Source organism: Hyla sarda, chromosome 1 (assembly GCF_029499605.1).
Source record: "Hyla sarda isolate aHylSar1 chromosome 1, aHylSar1.hap1, whole genome shotgun sequence".
Classification (NCBI taxonomy): domain Eukaryota; kingdom Metazoa; phylum Chordata; class Amphibia; order Anura; family Hylidae; genus Hyla; species Hyla sarda.
Window position 1 is genome coordinate 317,499,779 of NC_079189.1, and position 24,863 is coordinate 317,524,641.

Consider the following 24,863-nt stretch of genomic DNA (forward strand, 5'->3'; position numbering starts at 1 on the left):
TAGCCAGCACATTCTGGAGGTGGTTTAGTCAATGGCTGATCCAACATGTCACACAGTCAGAGGCTATATGCCCAGCAGAGGCAAGTTATCATGTTAGGGTCCCATCCAATATGAGGCCACCTCCGCGTGGTGGATGGGGGGGGGGGGGGGGGCGGGGGGAAAGGGACATTTTGATCAAAAAGTGCGCTAAGAGCCTCCATTTTTTGACCTAGAGTGCTGTTGCAACTTTCTTTTTTTGTACATTTTGTATTTGCCACAGCAGCGGGCACCTGTGTATTAGGTTGTTGTGCTGGCTATTTTTCCTTTTGTTTTTAGATTTGTAAATTACTTCTATTAAAAAAATCTTAATCCTTCCAATAATTATAAAAGATGCTGAAATTTAGTTGTTCTTATCTGTCTGGCAATAGTGCTCTCTGATGAAATCTCTGCTTGTCTCGGGAACAGCACAGAGTAGAAGAGGTTTTCTATGGGGACTTGCTTCTACTCTGGACAGTTCCCGAGACAGGTGTCATCAGAGAGCCCTTAGACAAGGGGTCTCAAACTCAAATTATCTGGGGGACAGAGGCGGTAGGGGCTGGGCTGCATGCGCCCCTCACATATAATTCCCCCATCATGCGCCCCTCATCATCCACCAGCAACACCCCCCACCAGCAGTAGCATCCCCATCATCCACCAGCAACACCCCCCACCAGCAGTAGCACCCCCATCATCCACCAGCAACACCCTCCACCAGCAGTAGCACCCTCTGCCTGAAGAAATTACCTGCCTGGCACCCGAAACTGCATGTCCCGGGCGTCGGGCAATACAAATTCCTGATCCCTGGTGCGGGCCGCAAAATTTCGTTCTGCGAGCCGGGAGTTTGAGACCCCTGACTTAGACAGAAAAGAACAACTCAACTACAGCAGCTCATAAGTACTGGAAGGATTAATATTTTTTAATAGAAGTAATTTACAGGCAGGGGTGGTGGTGGGGGGTTGTTAATGGAGGGGCATGGCCATGCTGAGAAAGCAAGATCTCCTAAGATCAAGGACATGCCCCTTCATTAAATATGCACCTCCCCCTCCCGCTACAGTCACCGCACGGAACCCAGCACACAAAGTGAAGGTTCCTGACCCTCTAACTGATTGTCTTGATACAAGGGACTACAAATCCTTATACCTCAGGAACTTATGCTGTAAACAGGTATGTGATCAGCTCCCCCATAGCTATGTACAGGTTATGGTCACTCATTGTATTTGTGTATTTTTTCTGCTTTACCAAGATTATCTAGGATGTCCAAGTCCAGTTATCACACCAGGAGCATTTGCTTACAGAACATGGTGAAACACAAAGACACCTGAAGAATTAACAGAATCCGATCTCCAAATCTAGCTTTTAATGGTTACAAAAAGTTATTTTCCAATACTTTGCAATTAAGTATTTATGTGTATAGCATTAACACTCAGGCTAGAGAGTCAATAAATGTGTTCACTGTATTCAGACCCTCATTGAAATCTATTTAATACAAAAAGGCAATTTAAAAATACCTACAGTATTTTGGTTAACTTTGTATATGGTAAGCTTAGAGCTTTCTGCCTTTCCCTTTATATAGCTTGTGGTCAGGTAATTTAATCATTTTATGACATTCTTATTTAGAACTAGACAGTAAAATTACAACTTTGAGTTCATCCGCCCCATGAGTGCTTCCAGTTTCATTGCCAGGCCCATATTCCCTTTAATTTTCAGCTTTCCAGACATGAATGCCATTGTAGGCTTCATTTTCCCTGTGTATTAAACAAAATATATATTGATCATAATACTGGTATGCAGACATACATGTTCATCTTACCAATAAATATAGATGCTAAATATAAGCAATTTGGTAACAGATGCCCTATGGCAGCGGAATTCAATCAGATCCGGACCGCAGGGCCAATCACCCCGACCTCCAGCCGGTTCAGAGAACAGTCAAAAGGTCGGATTCGCTCTCCTTTCATTCCTTTGTATCTATGTCTTTAAGATACTGATAAAAATGAATAGCTGAGTGCTGCTGAAGCTAGGGAACACTCTGCAGCTGCTAGGCGCTTCCCCTATTATACAGACGATGCGATAAGCATCATGTCTGCATCATTCTTCTCTGGATAGCCCTGACTAGAAGAGGCTGGAGCAACGCTAGGACCTGGGACAGGTGAGTATTTTTAGGTGTTCCCCAAACTTTAGCTCTACAGTTGTTGCAAAACTACAGCTTACAACAGCTGGAGCGTCACATGTTGGGAAACAATTATTTGAGTGCACAGTTGCGCATTTCATATAGGAAGGGAGGGGGTAGGGCAGTGATGGCGAACCTATGGCACGCCGAGCCTCCTCTGTGGGCACACAGCCATAGTTCGCCAGGCGGGGGCAAACCGGGACATCCATGTGTACAAGGATGTCCCTTTTACCTTTCGGCGTTAACTTTAAAAACGCAGGGAGGTAGCGCACGCAGGGACGTCACTGACGTCCCGTGCGTGCGCCCATAGGAATGGAGGAGCGGAGCATAGAGGAGGACGACACGCGCTGGCCGACATGGTAAGTTATCAGCTACACTTCAGCTTCGGTGCTCCCACCACCATAGCAGTAGGTCGTGTCCCCTGACCGGAGCAGAGGTGGATGGAGCACTGAAGTGGGGCAGTACACAGACATACAGCCTCCAGCCATACACTGTATATGGCTGAAGGCTGTATGTCTGTGGGGGAGCTATACTGCACCTAATGTGGGGGAACTGCAACCTACTGTGGGGGAACCATACTGCCCACCTAATGTGGGGGAACCATACTGCCCACCTAATGTGGGGGAAACCATACTGCCCACCTAATGTGGGGGAAACCATACTGCCCACCTAATGTGGGGGAAACCATACTGCCCACCTAATGTGGGGGAAACATACTGCCTACCCAAGTTGTTTTTTTTAAACTTAAACCTCAGTATTCTGATTTAATTGCTGTGCTGGCACTTTGAGGGGAAAAAAGTTGGCGTGCATTACGGTTTGGGCACTCTGGCTCAAAAAAGGTTCGCCATCACTGGGGTAGGGGGTCATAATCCTATTGGGGAACATAGTGGTATTATTCATAGGGGTAGCATTGAGGCATTATTCTTTGAGAGGGAACAGACACCTCGTTACAGTGGGTTATAGTGTATGGCAGTATTATATTCAGGGGTACAGTGTATACAGGTCATACAGGAAACAGTAATGTTACAACTTCTACTTTTCACTTGCTCATTTTACCTTTTGGCTTATTATTAGAGTAATATTAATATTCTACAACTGGCAGCACCTATTTCTTGCATGGCACTGCGGCTGTTAGGTGTAAGCCAGGTCTTAGCGTTTAGCTCAGACCTTTCACTGGATGGCAGACCTGGATAAGCAGACTTATCATAGTGCCCCTACTCTATGGTAACTCCTGAATGAAACAGTGATGCTGTACCAAGAACTATTAGTAGTAATAAATGTGTTCATGGGTGATTGTAGCTCGGAGTATTTTTTATTATTAAAAAAAGGACCGTGTTAATATGTAACGGTGTCATTTCTGTAAACCAAAAGAGAAGCCTGCTTTTCATCTGCAGTCCTCATAAAAGGGACACCAACTGATTGTGGGAAAACCACTGATGGACAGGGATCTTTTCTTAAAGCACTACCCACATGTCCTTTCCTTCAAATAATGCTCCAGCTATTACAAGCAACAACCCTGATTCAAGTTAGATATAATTTATTAATATAGTCATTGTTTTCTTTCAGAAAAGTATCTTGTTTAGCTTAAAGTAGAGCTGGGCGGTATGACCAAAAATGTGTATCACGGTATTTTTGTAACTTATGGCGGTTCCATGGTATATAACGGTATTTCTTTCACCACCCCCGCCCCAAAATCATGTGACCCGCGAGCGCTGTTCTGCTCCCCCCTCCCACCCCCCAAAATCATGTTACCCGCCAGCGCTGTTCTGTTCCCCCCCCATTAATTATCTGCCCAGCGGGGTACTACTCACATATGTCACCCGCAAGCACTGCCCTCCTCTTTGTTGGGGACCACCGGCGCTGGAACTCTATACTGTACGCCAGTGGTCTCCAGATGTTGCAAAACTACAACTCCCAGCATGCCTGGACAGCCATGTTGCCATGGCCTGGGCGGAACATCGCTGCGGCTGGTGATAGGCTGGCGGCTGTCCGACGTTCACGTCCTCAGCGTAAGGCCGACGTAGGTAAGTTAAAGTTTATTTTCTTTATCTTTTGCAGCCCGGGCAAAGGGATACAGCGTACAGCAGTGGTCTTAAACCTGCGGACCTCCAGCTGTTGCAAAACTACAACTCTCAGCATGCCCGGACAGCCATTGGAGCAGAACAGCGCTGGCGGGTAACAAATGATTAGTTACCCGATGTGGGGACAGCGCAGCGCTGGGCTGATAATTCATTCCCGAGAGGGAGGGGCCCAACTGGTATTGCGGTATGGGAAAAATCCATATCGTGCAGCACAAAAATGCAGATCCTGGCAGATAGGTACTAGAGGGATCAAAGGAATCATACCTTTAGTTTTGCAGATCACTGTTAGTTATATGTATAACTTCCATAAGATAGTCAATACCCAAATTTCCAAATGAATTCCATTAACTAACCTGTAAACATCTTCACAAAGTCTTCACTATCCATACTCATCACAACATCTGGTTTAATAGGTGGATCACCCTTTCCAACTCCACCCTTGTCATTTTTTAGGTCCATATACCATGTGCCTTCCTCTGATCCTAAGGAAAGAAACAAAACTGTGATTAAGGCAGGGTTCTCACATGCAGGTCAAAATTTTCGGCATGTTGCTTAAACTTTGGTCGCACAGGGGTTTGACTCTTAAGACCTGCTGCAATCGCTAGATATAAACTGGGATAGTGCGCGGCATTGTGCTAGACTCCTCTGTCAGCCAGGCAAAGAGCAACCAATGGGTGTAATCTGACACATCAGGCTTATTGAAAAAGTTGAAAGAAAAATAAAAATTATATAAAAAATATAATATAAAATAAAGCAGCAACAAGAAAACCCTTGCCTGTCTGGCAATTACTATACATGAAACATCCCTTACTACCTGCTGGAGCTTCTCTCTATCAGCTTACTAAAAACACCAATAGCAACCTTTTACTCATCACACAGACAACCGTTTACTCATCACACAGACAACCGTTTACTCATCACACAGACAACCGTTTACTCATCACACAGACAACCGTTTACTCATCACACAGACAACCGTTTACTCATCACACAGACAACCGTTTACTCATCACACAGACAACCGTTTACTCATCACACAGACAACCGTTTACTCATCACACAGACAACCGTTTACTCATCACACAGACAACCGTTTACTCATCACACAGACAACCGTTTACTCATCACACAGACAACCGTTTACTCATCACACAGACAACCGTTTACTCATCACACAGACAACCTTTTACTCATCACACAGACAACCTTTTACTCATCACACAGACAACCTTTTACTCATCACACGAGGCCTAACTGCCCTAAAGACTTCTCTTTAGTATCCACCTTCTGATTCCCTTAACGGATTACCTAGATGAGAGGCTCTGCCGTAACCACACATAGGAGAGAAACCTGGGCGAAATATACTTCCATCTCTTTTATTGTCACAACAGGTGTTCTAAGTCATGACCTATTACAAATGTCTTTAGATGCGAGTTAGTATTACAGAATTGTATGTGCATACAGTAACAAAAAATGATATATAATACCTACCTGAAAGCACAAATTGGTAGACTCCTTGAACAGACTTCACAGCATCCTTATTGATAGATTTTTCAATAAGAGTAAAAGTCTCCACTACAGGACCCTTGGTACTTGAGGCAACTGACTTACCATCCTTAAAAGCTGCAGTCCCACCTTTAATATTCAAAAAGAGAATGAGAAGTCAGGAACTATATAAACATAAAAATGATGTATTACTCAAACACAACTAATAGTTACTTTTAAAGTATGTAGTCCTCACCAATATAGTCTTTCCTTCCATTGGGGTCTTTTAGAATTTTTGCCCTCTGTCTGGGGTATCACTTTAAGGAGATTGGGACAAACTTACTAATAACGTCTTATTCTTCGAATAAGCAACCTAAAAATCTGCACAGGGGCTTCTATTAAAAGTTGTTTTTATTGAAATGAGAGACCTATTAATACAACTACAGAATGGTGTTCACTAAGCCAACAAGTATTGGGGCAGCCTATAGGAATTAGGGAAAGTGACAGGCCTCTTTAATATTCTTTTTGGCAAACTATATATAATTATTTATGTGATCCACAATGCTAAAGCATTTGAAGCCAAAATTATAGCAAAGCAGCCATAGTAAATCTTGACTTAGGTTTTAAGTTTGTTCTATAAAAGTGATATGGTGATATAATATGAAACAAACAGATTACAAAAGGTATTACCCATAAAAGAGGTGAAGAATAATTCACAAAAACTTATGTTTTAGGGATGTGGGCACATACCATGTTCCTCTATTTTGCTGGTAACATCATCTGGATTTGCATCTAGAAAGAAATCTGGAAGCAATGGATGTCCTAAAAAGGAAAAAACAAAACAACTTTCATATCAGATGTAAAAGGAATTTTCCTACAACTGACAATTATCAACAAACCACAATATAGATCACATGAGCCTAATATCTGGGGATTCTACTGCTGGGACCCTCACAATCACAAGGCGAGGAGTCCCATGTCCCCAGTTTGAATGTAGAGATGGTTGGGCATAAGTGCAGACACACTACAATGCTCAGCTATCTCCATCAAGCATTTGCTGAATGGAACAACAGCACACAAGCTGGACTGCTCCATGTAAATGGAAGATATGGGACCTCTATTGTCGTGATCTGTGGGGGTCCCAGCAATCAGACACTTATCTAACCTTTAGATACTTCATGGGAAAACCTATTTGATATTAATCAATGAGCACCACTGTACAGAATTTATCTACATGAAAATGGACACTGTCCTATAATCCAAAGCTATTTTTACTCCCAACATTATGAACTTTATTTTTCTAACCTTTTTTTTGGATTCTACTATCAGATATTCTTGTCCATCTACATTATGATAGGTTTGTAATAAGGAAATTGCACAAATGAGCTGCAAAGTTTGTGGGTTTTTTCTTTTACATCTTGTTTACAACTAACGTGACGCTATTATATTTGAAATAATCTGTATATTTATTAAACCCCCTACTCTGCTGGTGCCGATACTTCACCATGTTCTCTAACTCTGCTAAGCAATGACATGAGATCTCAACACCTGATGACAGCAGCCAAACACTAGCTACATCAGTAACAGATTAATCCCACAGATGCCACCATTGTGACCAGTGAATGGCTTCAAAGCTTTGTTTATACCCCTACAGCAGTGTAAAAGACCAGCTGAGTATTGTCTGTGTGGACTTTAAAATGTTGTTAGTGTACACATATTATATATATATATATATATATATATATATATATATATATATATATATATATAATATTTTTTATTTTTTTTTACCCAGAGTTTTTCACATGGACACTTATCAAAAAGGCATAAGATAGGTTATAAATAGAGATGAGTGAGTTTTTGAAAAATTCGATTCAGCCGATTCGCCGAATCCCCCCCCCCCCCCCAAAAAAAATAACTGTGGCGAATCGCTATTAAAAAAGGCTATTTCAGGCCTACAGAGAGCCTCAATAGGGATGTAGAACACTTTGCCTTGCTGTAACACACATAGGGAGTGTGCTGGGTTAGTAAAATAATACTGTTATTCAGTATGACATGCAGATTAGAGGCGTCACTATTAGAATCACTGTCGCAGAGTGGTAGAATGACAGAGCCTGGAGGTGGAATCAGAATGAGGAGACCATATAGTAGCTGAATGACTCAGCCTGGAGGTGACATCAGCCTGACTAGACCATAGGGCCTCACAATTGAAGATTTCAAATAGATGAACCAAAAAAGTTTAATTTAATCTGCCAGCAGCATGAGGAGACTACAAGGCGATACAGCGACACAGCCTGGAGTTGGTGGCAGCAAGAGGAGACCATATAGTGGCTGAATGACACAGCCAGGAGGTGGCAGAAGCAAGAGGAGACCATATAGTGGCTGAATGACACAGCCTGGAGTTGGCAGCAGCATAAGGAGACTATTTAGTGGCTGAATGACACAGCCTGGAGCTGGCATCACCATTAGGAGAACATATGGTGGCAAAATGAGACAGCCTCGAGCTGGCATCAGCATGAGGAGAACATATGGTGGCAGAATGAAACAGCTTGGAGGTGGCATCAGCAGCACCAGGAGTCCTGAAAGTGACCCGGTGACAGAGTAGGGCGGTGGGTGCCAATACCGGACAAAGGAGGGTGAAAAAAAGAATAACTTGGCATCAGATGTGTTGCATCAGGCTGGTGGCAGGATCAGAATAGTAGCTGAGGCAGGTAGGCGCAAAAAATAAATAAAATTATCTTTTGTTAAAGTGTTAGTGTGCACAAGTAAGTATTGAGGATATGCATTACGTAAAACTTAACTTTTAATAATATTCTTAGGATAAAATATATGTACTAAACATTTTTGGAAATCAAACAAAAGGAAAGGTGTGCAAAAAAAAAAAAACACCATGTGCCACCTACACCACCAAGTATTGATGTGATGCAAAGACCTCCAAAAAGGTGGAAGGGAACCACGCATGGTCCATTGTAACAGGTGGGGGAAAACTTCCCCTGTAAGGTCCTACTCTCGCATTATTAATTCCCTTCTTGGCAAGTGTTACTCGCCCTAATAAGGGCAGCCCCACACAGGAGTGTTACTCGCCCTAATAAGGGCAGCCCCACACAGGAACCTCGCCCTATTTCCACCCAAAAACCCTGTGAAATGGCAGTGTTTGTAGGTGGAAATAGGGAGATGTTCCTGTGTGGGGCCGCCCTTTTTAGGTCAATGCGAGAGTAGGACCTTACAGGGGAAGTTTTTACCCCCACTGGTTACAATGGACCATACGTTGTTTTAGAGGTCTTTGCATCACATCAATACTTTGTGGTGTAGGTGGCACATGGTGTTTTTTTGCACACTTTTCCTTTTCTTAGATATAAGAAAAAATAAAAAATGGGGTCCATATATTTTATCCTAAGAAAAGTTAAGTTTTAGCTAATGCATATCCTCAATACTTACTTGTGGTATGATGCAGAGGAATTTCTGTAACTGGGGAGCAGCACCTTAAATATGTTTTGCACTATCCATATTTGTGAAGTGTTGGTGTGGCACCATGGTCAATCTACTCTGATGGATCAGGCATTGGTGGGTGGAAATCCTGGCTGATGCATGCCTGATTCATCTTCACAAAAAGGTCAATCTCTCCACATTTTTTGTGGACAGACGAGTTCTCCTTGGGGTTACTATGGCCCCCGCCGTACTAAACCCCTGCTCTGATGGCACACTACTGGCCGGGCAGGACAGCTTTTCCAGGGCAAACTCTGCTAGTTGCGGCCACAAATCAAGTTTGGCTGCCCAGAAGTCCAGCGGATCTTCAAGGTGTGTTGGCAGGGTCATGTCACTGTATGCCACCACCTGCTGGTTCAGGTCCTGCTCCATGTCTACCTGCTGCTGATGAGTTGCTTCACTATGTGGGTGAAGAAAGCTACTCATCAGCAACTGTAGACTCAGGCTGCTGCTGATGGAGCTGATACTGCTCCTGCAACCCCACTCCTCCCCAGCAACCATGGCAGTGTAAAGTGAGCTCAGAGGACACCCCCCCCCCCCCCCCCCGGCTGCCCAGGAAACCAGCAGCACCCTGCGATCGTTGCGGGTCGCTACAGGAGAGAGCCCCCTCCCTCTGTCAAGACTCTTTACAGCTCGCAGTCGCTTCTGACCGCGGCTGTAAGGGTTAAACTGCCAGGACCAAAGTTTTCTTCGGTCCCGGGCAGTGCGGCAGGCCCCTGCCTGACGGGGGTTACACGCAGCACCCCTCGATCGCTCTGCGGGGTGCTGCAGGGGTGACAGAGGGAGCTTCCTCTGTCATAACACTTACAGCCAGCGGTCACTTCCGACCGCGGCTGTAAGGGTTAAACTGCCAGAACTGAAGTTTACTTTGGTCCCGGCAGAGTGGCAGGGTCCCGGCTGTGTGTTACAGCTGAGTCCCTGCCGCGATCTCGTGGGTGCACTGGGCAGCACCCACGAGAACCATGGATGAGTATACACGTCCTAATGGCGGAACGTGCAGCCTGCCTGGACGTGTATACAAGCCCACGGTCCTTAACCTCTTCAGGGCGCCGGGCGTATGCATACGCCCTGCATCCCGAGTCCTTAAGGACGTGGCGTGTATGCATCCGCCCGTGGGAATTCTGGTCCCCGCCGCTAGCCGGTTGGGGACCGGACCGGGATGCCTGCTGAAATCATTCAGCAGGCACCCCTACACAACGCCCAGGGGGGTCCCGGGACCCCCCCCCCCCCCATGTCGGCGATAGCAGAAAATCGCATGTTAATTCAGACATGCGATTTTCTGCTATTCCGGGCTGATCGGGTCTCTGGTGACCCGATCACCCGGAAAATAGGGATGATCGGAGCTGTCAGTGACAGCCCCCATCATCCTGAGGGCTAGGAGTGAGGTTGCAGTGCTGTGATCTCCTCCTATCCCCTGCCATTGGTCAGAACTGATTCTGACCAATGGCAGAGCAGGACATCGCAAGGCCATGGCAACCCCCGTTCTGCCCACCCCTAGATGTCGAGGGGAACATGTAGAGAAGATGGAGGTCGGGTACCTGCAAAGAAGATGCCTGGGGACCCGGATCGTCGCTGGAGACTGCTGGATCCTGGCTCAGGTAGGGAAAATACTGTGGGGGAGGGGCGAATTGAAAGTGAAAGTAAAGTGATCTTTACTGTGGCAACCACTAGGAAGGCCAAACTGCAACTCCCAGCATGCCCAGACAGCCAAAGGCTGTCTGGGAATGCTGGGAGTTGTAGTTTTGCAACATCTGGAGGGTCACAGTTTGGAGACCACTGTTACGGTGGTGCCCAAGCGGTAGCCCTCCAGATGTTGCCAAACTACAACTCTCAGCATGCCTAGACTGCCCAGGCATGCTGTGAGTTGTAGTTCTGTAACATCTGTCCCTTCAGATTTAGCAATTTTCATGACATTTTTGAAAATTGCTGCTCTACTTTGAAGCCCTCTAATTTTTTCAAGAAGCAAAAATATGTCCATTTTATGATGCCAACATAAAGTGGACATATTGTATTTGTGAATAAAAATAAAATGTATTGTGAATATCCATTTTCCTTACTAGTAGAGAGCTTCAAAGTTAGAAAAATGCAAAATTTTCAAAATTTTTATGAAATTTTGGGATTTTTCACCAAAAAAGGATGCAAGTAACGCCGAAAATTTACCACCAAAATAAAGTAGAATATGTCACAAAAAAACAGTCTCAGAATCAGAGTATTCGGTAAAAGCGTTTTCGAGTTATTAATTCGTAAAGCGACGGTGGTCAGAATTGCGAAAAAGGGCTCAGTCCTTAAGGTGAAAAAGGGCTGCGTCCTTAAGGGGTTAAAATCCCTCTACTTTGACGACCTATAACTTTTTCATTTTTCCCGTATAAGCAAAGGTAATTTTTTGCGCTGTGATCTGTACTTTTTATTGATACCACATTTGTGCATATAAAACTTTCAATAACATTTTTTATTAATTTTTTGGGAATATGATGTGACAAAAAAGCGGCAATGTTGGACTATGGCATAATTAACATTATATTTTGATAATTCGGACATTTACGCACACGGTGATACCAAATATGTTTATTTTTATTTTTTACACTTCTTGGAGAAAAACGGGAAAAAGGTACGTGTTACATTTTTATTGGTGGAGGGGATCTTACACTTTTTTAAATGCAGGGGATGGGACCTACAGCCACCATGCTGGATGAACGGATCCCTGTGGCAGCGATCCGATCATCCATTTTAAGTGCCGCACTGTCACAGATGCCGTAATCTGTATTGATCGCGGCATCAGAGTTAATGGCGGATATCGGCACGATTGCTGATGTCCGCCATTACCTGCGGGTCCCTGGCTGCTGATAGCAGCCGAGACCTGCCACGCATGACACGAGCACTGGTCCGGTGCTCCCGGTCATGTCCATGGCGTAAATGTACATTGTGGTGTGTTAAATACCACCGCACCATGGCGTACATTTATAGCTAGATATATAATTTTTCTTTTTAACCCCTTAACGACATCGGTACTTAATGCACCACGATGTAGCTAGATATAGATAGCAAATATGCTCTAAATATAAATTTTTATCATCCCCTTTCCATTAAAATTAATGTAAATAAAAACAGAAGTTCTGTATTGTTATGATCAACTTGTGGTCGTAGAAACCTGAGGAATACAGATAACATGTCACTTTTACCCCACAATGAAAATTTTATTTCATGGTAAAATTAAGGAAGTCATTACGAAGTACAATTGGTCCCACAAAACACAAACCCTCATATGGCTTAGAAGAGGAGAAGGGAAAATGAAAACCTTTAAAATGTTTAATTTCCTGCATCATTAACAAGTTAATTCCAAGCCTATAAATACATAGTTATATATATTTTTTAAAGCACATAATTCAGCAGTTTAGTGGTTACTAACGCTGAATTTGAGTAGAATGTTGTTACAATACAATTCATACCTGGAGATACTGCATAGACATCAAAATCCTTAATCCCCTCAGTCTTCAGTAACTCCTCATCAATCACAAAGTTCCCAGTATAACTTCTTGGCTTTATCAATATGGAGTATGCAGCATCAGCCATGATGTCAGCAGTCCTACACTGCTTATTTACCTCAGATCCTCCCAGCATATCCATAGCAGCTGTATGTATAGCTGTGAAAAAGAAGAAAAACATGATTTTATTTATGCTAACTCTCTAAATTAAAAGCCAACATACATGAAACAATGTGGTACAATGGTATACATCTAAAAGGATAAGATGTCTGATAGTGGGGGGTCCGGCCGCTGGGACCCCCACTATCTCCAGTGGAGCATCCCAAGTAATTTGCAGCACAGAGCAAATGCCAATCCATGCTGGATGACAGACAATCACAGCCATCACGCCCCCTCCATTCATGTCTATAGGAGGGGGGCATGACTGCTGTGTACTACTGCTCCACAGCAGTCATCCCATTCCCCCATAGACATGAATGGAGGGGGCGTGCCATGACATCACGATCACGGAAGCCAAAAGTTCACAATGCCAGCATGCCGGCCCGGAGACCGAGGGGCTGCCAGCGGCCATCCTTTGGATTGGTGTTAAGATGTCTAGGAGCGGAGTATCCGTGTAAAAAAAAAACACATAATATAACTGATATTACAGCCGGAGAGATAGGATTGATCACAAGAAACATGTCCAATCTATGGCAAAGAGGGGATTTGGAGATTTACATCTGAAAGAATCACTTTGATTAAAAAAGCTGACCTGATGAGGAGAGCATTAATTTTAATTTATAGTCAATAAATAAAACAGATGATATATAAATCAATATTTATGTGATTTAATACATACATGCTCCCTAGATTCTAAATGGATAGGACCATCAAATCTATTGTAACCACTAGTTGAAAAATTACCATAATAACCTCAGGCTTGTGAAATGTACTCATATCTAAAACACAACTTGTGACTAGAGATGGCTGACCATTATAAAAAGGTTGTATTATGTTCAAGCAAAATGTTCTTACAAGAAAATAGATATGTTAGATGGAGTTATTTAAGGAACAATTAAATGGCTATATTTAATCTTGAAAGACTCAATACAACTTAATAGCTTTGCTTCTCAAACAGTATTATACGCCAGTTTTTACATGGCAGAAAGAAGTGTTACATAACAGGCTGTTCTCTTATAAATGTAGAATTTGATGGACATACTGGGACTCTGCCTTCATATTATGACATTTAAATCTGGGTAATAATAGCAAAATGGTTTGACTCGATTACATAGAGAGACGCTGCTGATTTTACAAGGACAATGAAAGGAGCAGAGGATCTTATTACAAGTCCAATACATATACATATCACCTGTTTTTGGCCACAACGCATTGACGGCAATTTCTCCTTTGAATTCTTCAGCCATTCCAAGAACACACATGGACATTCCATACTTTGCTATAGTATATGCTAAAAATGCAAAAATTTTGACAGTTAAAGAACAAATAAGCAGCGTTTTACTCAAACTACAGTGTATTCTGAATGGCTTCAGACCCTTTCACTTTGTTAGAATGTGGAAACAGAAAGTTAAAATGTTTGATAATTTTCTAAAGGAAAAACTAAAATATTTAGCCCTTTAAAAGCAGTGTTCCCCAACCCCCGGGCCGCAGACCGGTACTGGTCCGTAGATCAAACGGTACCGGGCCGCCCGAGGAACTTTAAACAATTTCACTGTGGCGGCCGAGCCCGCCCATTGTGCGACAAAAGCAAATTAAAATTTGCTATTGTTACACTGATCCTCCTCCTGGCCAATCGATACCATGTCAGATACCTCCTCTCCTGTTCTCCCGATCGCATCATTGCGTCCTATGGAGGAGCATGTGACACACACGTCACTCCTCCTCCCCTGCGCCCAGAGTGACGTGTATGTCACATGCTCCTCCACAGGATGCCATGATGAGGACAGGAGAACGGGGCAGTGTAGCTGCAGCACCCGAGGACAACCGCAGGTGGTGAGCTGTTTACAAGAGGGGGGTGGGGGCCTGCGGTCTATAAACTGTGGACCTCCAGATGCTGCAAAACTACAACTCAAAACACTACAACAAAAGTTGTAGTTTTGCAACAGCTGGAGGTCCACAGTTTGGAGACAACTGATCTAGCAGCAGAGTGAGTGCTGTCTATAAGGGGTTCCCTGCTGTCTATATAAGTGGGGGGGGGGGGCTGCTGTCTATATAAAACAAGCGGGCCACGGAAAAATCATTATCAATGTTTACCGGTCCTCGGCGATAAAAAGGTTGGGGAGCACTGCTTTAAAGGACTGAGCCCTGTACACTGACCACTGTCACAGAGATTCTTTTTTCTGATTCCGATATCGTTTTTTCATGACATATTATACTTTAACATAGTGATACATTTTTGTAGTTACCTGCATCCTTGAAAAATCCCCAAAATTTCATGAAAATTTAGCATTTTTCTAACTTTGAAACTCTCTGCTTGTAAGGAAAATGGACATTACAAATACATTTTATATTGATTCACATATACAATATGTCTACTTTATGTTGGAATCAGAAAGTTGACATGTTTTTACTTTTTGAAGACATTAGAGGGCTTCAAAGTATAGCAGCAATTTTCAAAATTTTCCCGAAAATTTCAAAATCGGAACTTTATGTGAGAAATACCCATAAATGACCCCATTATAGAAACTACACCCCTCAAAGTATTCAAAATGACATTCAGAAATGTGTTAACCCTTTAGGTGTTTCACAAGAATAGCAGCAAAGTGATCGCGGTGCCGCGCGCTATTAACCCTTTAGACACGGCATTCAAAGTTGATTGCCATGTCTAAAGTGAAAATAAAACGCTGCCGGTTAGGTCAGGGGGCTGTTCGGGACCGCCACGATGTAGGACAGCAAGAGGGTCCCCTACCTTCCTCCTTGCTGTCCGATCGCCGAATGACTGCTCAGTGCCCGAGATCCAGGCATGAGCAGTCAAGCGGCAGAATCATCGATCAATGGTTTCCTATGAGAACCCATTGATCAATGTAAAAGATCAGTGTGTGCAGTGTTATAGCCCCCTATGGGAGCTATAACATTGCAAAAAATAAAAATAAAAGTGAATTAAGATCATTTAACCCCTTCCCTAATAAAAGTTTGAATCACCCCCCTTTTCCTGTTTAAAAAAAAAAAGTGTAAATAAAAATAAACATATGTGGTATCGCCGCATGCGGAAATGTCCGAATTATAAAAATATATTGTTAATTAAACTTTTGTCACTTTTTATATCATGAAAAAAATGAATAAAAAGCGATCAAAAAGTCCAATCAATACAAAAATGGTACCGCTAAAAACTTCAGATCACGGCGCAAAAAATGAGCCCACATACCGCCCGATATGTGGAAAAATTAAAAAGTTATACGGGTCAGAAGATGACAATTTTAAACCTATAAATTTTTCTGCATGTAGTTATGATTTTTTCCAGAAGTATGACAAAATCAAACCTGTATAAGTAGGGTATCATTTTAACCGTATGGACCTAAAGAATAATAAGGTGCGATTTTTACCAAAAAATGTACTGCATAAAAACGGAAGCCCCCAAAAGTAACAAAATGTGTTTTTTCTTCAATTTTGTCGCACAATGATTTTTTTTTTCCTTTCGTCGTAGATTTTTCGGTAAAATGACTGACGTCATTACAAAGTAGAATTGGTGGCGCAAAAAATAAGCTCTCATATGAATTTTTAGGTGCAAAAATTAAAAGGGTTATGATTTTTAAAAGGTAATGAGGAAACAACGAGAGTGCAAAAACGCTCAGTCCTTAAGGGGTTAAAAGTGCTATTAGGTGAAAAAGCCCCCCAAAATGTGTAGCCCAATTTCTCTAGAGTATGGAAATACCTCATATGTTGACATAAAGTGCTCTGCGGGCTCACAACATGGCTCAAGAGGGAAAGAGCAACTGTGGGATCTTTGAAAACTATTTTTTTTTGTCATGGTTTTTGGGAGCCATGTTGCATTTAGGAAGCCCCCATATTGCCAGAACACCTCACAGGTGTTTGACTACTTTGAGTTGAAGTTGGATATGAAAATGGAGAATTTGACTCATCAAATTGCGACCTCCCGCCCACGGACATAGGCCTCCCAAAATTTGGGGGTGGGGGACATGCCGCATTATCAGCATAATGCAAACATTTCCGAATGGCCTTGAATCGGGGACATGCCATGGCCATACTGTCGAGCGGGGTTTGGTGAAGGACATCCCCACTCCAGTATTGCCTGACACAGGGTTTTTTTTAACTAGACCCATATGCAACACGAGGCCCCAAAATGTCCTCATTTCGGTTGCATTGACTGGGTACCACTCACTGGGTCTAGCTAAAAACGAGCCTGGGTTTGCATCAACGAACTGTTGGGCGTACAGGTTCGTCTGGTCAACCATCAGATTGACAAAGTCGTCACTGAAAAAAAAACCTGAAATAGTTTATTTCAGTGAACCCGATTATGTCAATCTTGATTCCTGAGTCACCAACAAACTCAGGGATCACAGGCTTGTGGTCCGCTGGCTGAGTCCAGACAAGTTTGCCGCTACGGGGCACCAGTAAACTTGACTGGGGGGCTTGACTAGTATCAGTGCCAGGGGGACTCATACTAGCATGGAGCACAGGGTCAGGAGCAGGAGGTTTGCGGCCTCGCATGGTGGAGTCTCCGCTGCCTTGGGGCTCATCATCAGAAGATGATGAGGAGGACGAGGAAATAGGGAAGGTGGGGTCTTCCTCGTCCTCTGTGGGGCTTTCAGAGTCGGAGGCAAGTAAGGCATATGCCTCCTCCATTGAAAACTCCCTGCAGGCCATTTCCCTACTCTAATGGGGGGGGGGGGGGTGAAGTGTATCTATGTGGGGGGGGGGGGGGGGGGGGAACTTTATTGGTGTGTGTGCTGTGTGTAGTGTGATGCAAGACTTCCTACCCTAACCTAACCTAACTAACCCGCACTAAGAGCAAAAATATAAAAATATGAAATAAAACTACACAAAAAAAAAAGAAAAAAAGAAAAAAATGACTTCTAGCGCAAAAAACCCTGTGCCCAATAAAAAGCGTTTACCTAATCAGTGGTGTGCACACTGATTAGCGCTTAGTGGCGGTAGGGGGAGCAGAAGTCAGTGGGGGGTTGGTGGCATGTACGTAGACTCACACACAAATATGGTGGCGTATGGATACAACCGCCATCCTTAAGGGGTTAATGGACATAAGTATTCAGACCCAGTACTTAGTTGACGCACCTTTGACAGCCTCCAGTCTTCTTGTATATAATGCTACAAGGTTTACACACCTGGCTTTGGGGATTTTCTGCCATTCTTCTAAATTTCTGTCATTTCTCTCGACAGATGTTTGATGGGGCTCTGGCTGGACCACTAAAGGATATCTACAGAGTTGTCCCTAACGCACTCCTGTATTGACTTTGTGCTCAGGGTCATTGTCTTGCTGGAAGGTAAATCTTTGGACCAGTCTGAGGTCCAGAGCCATCTGGATCAGATTTTAATTAAGATTATCACTGCACTTTGTTACATTTAGCTCCCTTCAAGTTCAGATTGATGGAGTGCTGCAGTGATAGGAGAACCTTCCAGAAGGGCAACTATCTGTAAGCAAGATCTTTGGAGCCCAGCAAGAGTGACCATTTGGGTTCCTGGTCACCCCTCTTACCAAGGCCCTTCTACCCGGATTACTTACATTTAGTTTGGTATGGCGGCCAAGTTGTTCCAAACACATTCCATTTAAGAATCATGGAGGCCACTGTGCACTTGGTAAATTTCACTGCAGCAGAAAATTTTAAAGGGAAACTAATTTCCTGCACTAAACTAAATACACTGGGTTATACTGCGGGTGAACAGGAGTAGAATGAGGTAACATGAATTCATCCAGTACTTTAGATGTTATGCCCCCCACAATGCACAATGAAGCCTGCTCGCACTTCACAACCATCTACTGTATGCCGCACACACACTACGTTATTTCAATATTCATTTTCTTTCTTTAAGGTTGCAGCCATTTTCATGTTTAACATTATAATTTCATAAACTTACCACAGTGATTTTTGAACCAAACAGGGTTAAGGTTCAGTGGGGGACTGAGATTAAGGATATGTGCTACTTTGCTTCTTTTCAAGTAAGGGATACAGATCTTTGATCTGAAAAAAAAAATGAAATGCTAATGAAAATGTGAACATCTTGCCCAATTAAGAACATGCATATAGATATTTGGTTAGTTGCAGTAGCAACTAGAATGCTCATGTTGAACTTAAAAGGTCCCAGTCACACTACGCACAATTTCCTCTGTGGATACGCGTTCTTCCTGCTCCATAGTAAAATAATGCAGAAATAAACCGGAATCGGCAGCCTGGAGGAAATCAATCGGCTCTGATTGTCATGCAGGGAGCAGGAGATTTAAAACCTTCATCGATGTCTGGCATCTCCCTGAGCTTACCAGCTGATGGGGATGATTTCTGTTGGCTTCCAGGCACTCAGATATCTACAATCACCCCTGTCCAGTGAAGAGCTACGGAGGCTGCCACACATCGCCGCAGGATTCAAATCACTTGCTGCCCATCAGAATATCTGGTCCTGTGCAGGGTGCTTCAGAACCATGCTGAGAGCTGCCTTTGGCATGCACTACCACCACCATTGTGCGCTGGGCAGCCATGGGAGCCCAGCACACAATTGTGGTGGTAATCGATGCAGTGGCAATGTAGGGAAGCTGGAGATTTGAACCCCGCTGTGATGTCGGGCGGCCTCTGTTGCTGTTCACTGGATGAAACTTCTTGGGTGGAAGTTTGATCATGTTCAACTTTACAGCAAAATCTCATTGAGATCAATGGGAGTTCACTACAAGCTGAATCTGTGCAGAATTTCCTTGTGGAAAAGATTGTCCAGTTTCTGATAAATGTTACACGCTTAAAAGGCGTATTTCGGAGAAAACAGGAGAAACAGGTGCAGTGCTGTTTTTTTGTTTTGTTTTTTGGAAGAAAGCAACCATGTTTTTCTTGGACAACCCCCTTTAGCTGTTTTCCACTTAAAGGGTATACTCCGGTGGTAGAAAACTAATCAAATGGTGCCAAAAAGTTAAAGGGTACTCAGCACCCCTAGACATCTTATCCCCTATCCAAAAGGATAGGGGATAAGATGTCAGATCGCCGGGGTCCCGCTGCTGGGGACACCCGGGATCTCGGCTGCAGCACCCACCTGGACGGCTTCCACCTCACACCGGCAACGCTGGAGGCTTCGGATCCCGACCACAAAGGCGGGCGAGCGTGACATCACAACTCCGCCCCGTGTGACGTCACGCCCTGCCCCCTCAATGCAAGTCTACGGGAGGTCCGGGAGACGGCCGGAGCCAGGTGAGGGGACCTCTGGCCGCCATGCTGTATGATCGGATTGCCGCAGCAGCGCTGCGGGCGATCCGATCATTCATTCAAAGTACCACAATGCCGCAGATCTGTATTGATCCCGGCATCTGAGGGGTTAATGGCGGACATCCGCGCGATCGCGGATGTCTGCCTTTTTGGGCGGGTCCCCGGTTGCTGCTAGCAGCCAGAACCTGCCGTGTAATACGCGAGCACCGTTCCGATGCTCGCGGTCATACACAGGACGTAAATGTACGTCCTGGTGCGGGAAGTCCCGCCAAACCAGGACGTACATTTATGTCCATGGTCGTTAAGGGGTTAAACAAAATTGGTCCCAGTACAGATCCCTGAGGTACTCCACTGATGACAAGACCTTGCTCTGAATATTCTCCATTGACTGCAACCCTCTGTTGTCTGTCACTCAGCCACTGCCTAATCCACTCAACAATATGGGAGTCCAAGCTCAATGACTGTAGTTTATTGATAAGTCTTCTGTGGGACAATGTCAAAAGCCTTACTAAAATCTAGATATGCAATGTCTACTGCCCCTCCGCCATCTATTATTTTAGTCACCCAATCAAAAAATAATAATAAAAAAAATATAGATTTGTTTAACATGATCATCTTGGAATTCATGGGATTTTAGATGTTCCCCAATCCTATACTTTAGTAGGGTTTCCATTAATTTCCCCACTATTGATGTCAGAAAACTAAAAGTTTTCCACCGGAGTACCCCATTAACCCTTAGAGGACAAGCCACGTACATGTATCAGCAACCGAAATCTCATGGATAATGACATGTATCAGCAATCCCGCTTGTGTCTGCTGTTAGCCCTTCAGATGCCATGATCAATATTGATCACAGCATCTGAAGTATTACCGGAGGGCGTACAGACACACACTGGACCAACCGCTCCAGTCGACTGCTACACTCTTCTCCTCTGCTCTGTCTTCCAGCAGAGCAGAGAAGTAGATTGCAGATAATACTGATCAGTGCTAGGTCTATGCATAGTGCTGTTCAGTATTTGCAATCAAAAGATTGCAATAAAGTGTTAAAAAAATTCATAAGTGAATAAGCCCCTCCCTCAATAAAAAAATAAATAAAATTCCCCTCTTTTCCCATCTTACCAAACAAAATGAAAATAAATTTACAAACATATTTGGTATTGCCACGTGGTAATGGTTCCATATGGTGACCGGCGTAAACGTAAAAACAATATCAGTCCAAATTGCTCTTTTTAGTCATAACACATCCCAGGAAAAAAAAAATAAAAAAAAGTGAACACAAGGTCACTAATAATAAGCTCTTAGCAGGTTATAGAGGGTCAAAATAGGGCAATTTAAAAACATACAAATTGTGTTTTAAAAAAAAAATAAAAAAAATAAAAAAGGTTTGCATTTTAAAAGCAGTACAATAATAGTTAAGCATGTAAACATAGGTATTGTTTTAACCTTTTAAGGACGCAGGGCATACCTGTACGTCCTGCGCCCGTGATATAACACGGTGACCCCATGTCATATCGGGTTGTCCCGGGGCTAATACCTGACATCACCAATCGCGGTAATATCCGGTATTAACCCTTTAGACGCGGCGATCAAAGTTGATCACTGAGTCTTAAGTGTAAAAAAAAAAAAAATCATTCTCGGCTGCTCAGTCAGGCTGATAGGGACCAACACAGTGATACCCTGGTGTCCCGATCAGCTAGGTCGCACGAGGAGGGTTTACCTGCCTCCTGGGTGTCCAATCAGCAACTGTGATCAAGGCTTGAGCAAGCGACCGCTGATAACACTGATCAATGCATTGCTATGGCATAGCGTTGATCAGTGCCTGCAGTCAATGTACTGCATGTTATACTCCCCTAGGGGAGGCTATAACATTGCAAAAAATAAATAAATAAAAATAAAATAAAAGTAAAATAAATTAAAAAAAACCTTCATATGGATCTGAAGGAAAAAATAAAAATAAAAAGTTATGGGAGGAGAAAAAAATATATATATGCAAAAATGAAATAGTCTGTGTCCAAAATGGGCTGTGTTCTTAAAGGGGTACTCCGCTCCTAGACATCTTATCCCCTATCCAAAAGGATAGGGGATAAGATGTCTGATTGTGGGGGGTCCCGCCGCTGGGAAGCCCTGCGATCTCCCTGCTGCATTTGGTGTTCGTTTAGAGCGTTGGGTGCATCGCCAGAGACGGAAGTAATGCCCCCTCCCACAGACTTGCATTGAGGGGGCATGGCCGTGACGTCATGAGCTGGGCGCGGTAGTGATGTCACGAGCCTCCGCCCCACAGTCAATCATCCAGCACTAAACGAAGTTTGCTTCGTGCACCGGATGTCAGGGGTGCCGCAGCCGAGATCGCGAGGGTCCCCAGCGGCAGGACCCCCGCAATCAGACATCTTATCCCCTATCCTATGGATAGGGGATAAGATGTTTAGGGGCGGAGTACCCTTTTAAAGGGTTAAGCATAAGTGTTTGTCCAGTAGCCATAGGAGTAACCACTCCCACATTAATAAGCCTGTTTGAGTTTGAAGATTAAATCCACCATTAACTGGTATTGCTTACATATAGGAAAATATGTGGTGAATATCCAGCTTGTCTGCTGCGATTCTTTCTGAAGTGCAGGGCAGTGTGCCTACAGTACAAATTTTCATTATTGTAAGCAAATCTTTAGTGTATTAAAAGTATAAAACACTTGACTCACCCTACTCACTGCTGCTCTATCAACCCCTGTTGCATGTGCTGCAATAACGTACATACAAATCAATGGCCTCAGAGGTAACAAAGTATATACAGAAAGGGACTGCTAAGGCAGCATTTCTTGAAGGGAAGACTAGAGTGATAGCAAGTGAGGAGTATTTTTTCTTCTTCTTTATTTTTTACTAGGCTATAGAACTTTAGCCTTGTTCACCGAGCAGTAGGTTAGGCAACAGAAAATGTAATAATTTGCATCTTTATAACACCATCTGAATACACTGTAGACTCCTTTATTTACCATGAGAGTACACATAAGAAAGGCAGAGAGCTCATCTACAACAGGTGTACACAAACTGCACAGTAGGGAGGGGCAATCTGTATGACCAAAATCCCATCCAATCGCTTTCCCATGCAGATTATCTCCGATACAGTGCACGTAGGAAAACTTGTTCTTTGTTTAGACAGAACAGGGTCAATGAGTCTCTAAAAACTGTTTATTCCAATTTGACATATTTAAGAAGTAATTGAAACTCAAGCGCATGCAAGTACTATTAGATCTCAGTCATGGCTTATTGTACAAATTGAGATAATTGTATATAGGAACATTCTCTATTATGCAGAGCTGGAGTCATTATTCTTATCTGTTGAAAGCTAAAGTGTTCTGTATTAAATTCACAACATAGTGTCTATAAAAAAGGGGCAAACAAAGCATCAAATGCCTAATACTAATCAACTCCATAAATGTAGGAAACATCCCGACCCCGTTTATCTGGTGGATGCGGAAAACTATGATCTGCACCCAATTCACTCACCTTTAAAGGGGTACTTCGGTGGAAATTTTTTATTTAATTTTTATTGTTTTTTTTTAAATCAACTGATGCAAGAAAGTAAAACAGATTTGTAAATTACTTCAATAAAAAAATCGTAATCCTTCCAGTACTTATTAGCGGCTGTATACTATAGATTCTTTTTTTGTTTTTGGATTTCTTTTCTGTCACGACCACAGTGCTCTCTGCTGACACCTCTGTCCATGTCAGGAATTGTCCAGAGCAGGAGAAAATCCCCATGGAAAACATATGCTGCTCTGGACAGTTCCAAAAATGGACAGAGATGTCAGCAGAGAGCATTGTGGTTGTGACAGAAAAGAAATCCCAAAAGAAAAGAATTTTCTCTGTAGTATACAGCCGCTATTAAGTACTGAAAGGATTAAGAATTTTTAATAAAAGTAATTTACAAATCTGTTTAACTTTCTGGCACCAGTTGATTTAAGTTTTCCAGTGGAGTACCTCTTTAACCTAAATTTTAAAGGGGTTTTCTGTTGCCTGCTCAGATCACACTGTATTGTTACCCTCTAATGTTATACAACTTTGCTCCCCAATCATACTTTTATAAGGCAAAATTATATTTCATACATATTAAATATGGAGTTTATTCAATATCGTTTAAATCTCAACACAGCATAACCCACTTACATGATTCTGTGCAGTCATTCCCAGATATTCTCATAGATATAGAGGACACCAAGCACTGCTCAGTAGCCTTTACCATTATGTGTGTGCTCCTGATAGTACTCAACATTTATAAGGACATGCTCCCTCCACCCACCTGTCTGCCTATACTGTGTGTACACGGTGTATAGGCAGACAGCTGTCAATCAGCTGAATGTAGGCGGAGTAAATGGCATAGTATAGCTGCACAGAATAATGTGCAGTTAGTAATACATCAGTTTGTTTAGCGTAACACATAGGGCTGCATAAACCCAGTGACAGATTTATAAGAGATATAAGTATGAACTAAACTTTTAGTTTGATTTAGCAAAATGGCAAGTTTAATTGACAGAATTCAAAAACAAAGACTGGCCCAGCCTCATGGCCTAATAAGATCTGATATTGGGCATACCTAAACCTCCCTGATGGCCAAGGGAAAACCTGGTAGAACTCTGTTTACTCTGAAGCCCCAGATGTTTAGACATTGCTTTATGCCACCGGCAATATATAAGAGTCAATGAAAAGGCTAAAAGGGGGAATCCCACCATATAAAAGGGTTCCTAGCCCCCTCCAGCCAGCATTGCGAATGCTGA

General features: G+C 43.2%; 1 protein-coding gene across 5 annotated transcripts in view; it reads right to left on the reverse strand.

Moving 5' to 3' along the window:
• Positions 1-1,359: 1,359 nt before the first annotated feature.
• The window catches only part of HSDL2 (hydroxysteroid dehydrogenase like 2), a 44,710-nt gene continuing 21,206 nt past the window's right edge, over positions 1,360-24,863 (reverse strand). For all 5 annotated transcript variants that reach the window (XM_056518585.1, XM_056518591.1, XM_056518603.1 and 2 more), the window contains exons 6-12: positions 18,774-18,877; positions 14,074-14,172; positions 12,687-12,881; positions 6,505-6,576; positions 5,761-5,904; positions 4,623-4,751; positions 1,360-1,763 (exon numbers count right to left, since the gene is read on the reverse strand). In XM_056518585.1, coding sequence (XP_056374560.1) covers positions 1,651-1,763; positions 4,623-4,751; positions 5,761-5,904; positions 6,505-6,576; positions 12,687-12,881; positions 14,074-14,172; positions 18,774-18,877 — 856 coding nt within the window. In that variant the 3' untranslated portion in view covers positions 1,360-1,650. The remainder of the gene's footprint in view (positions 1,764-4,622; positions 4,752-5,760; positions 5,905-6,504; positions 6,577-12,686; positions 12,882-14,073; positions 14,173-18,773; positions 18,878-24,863) is intronic.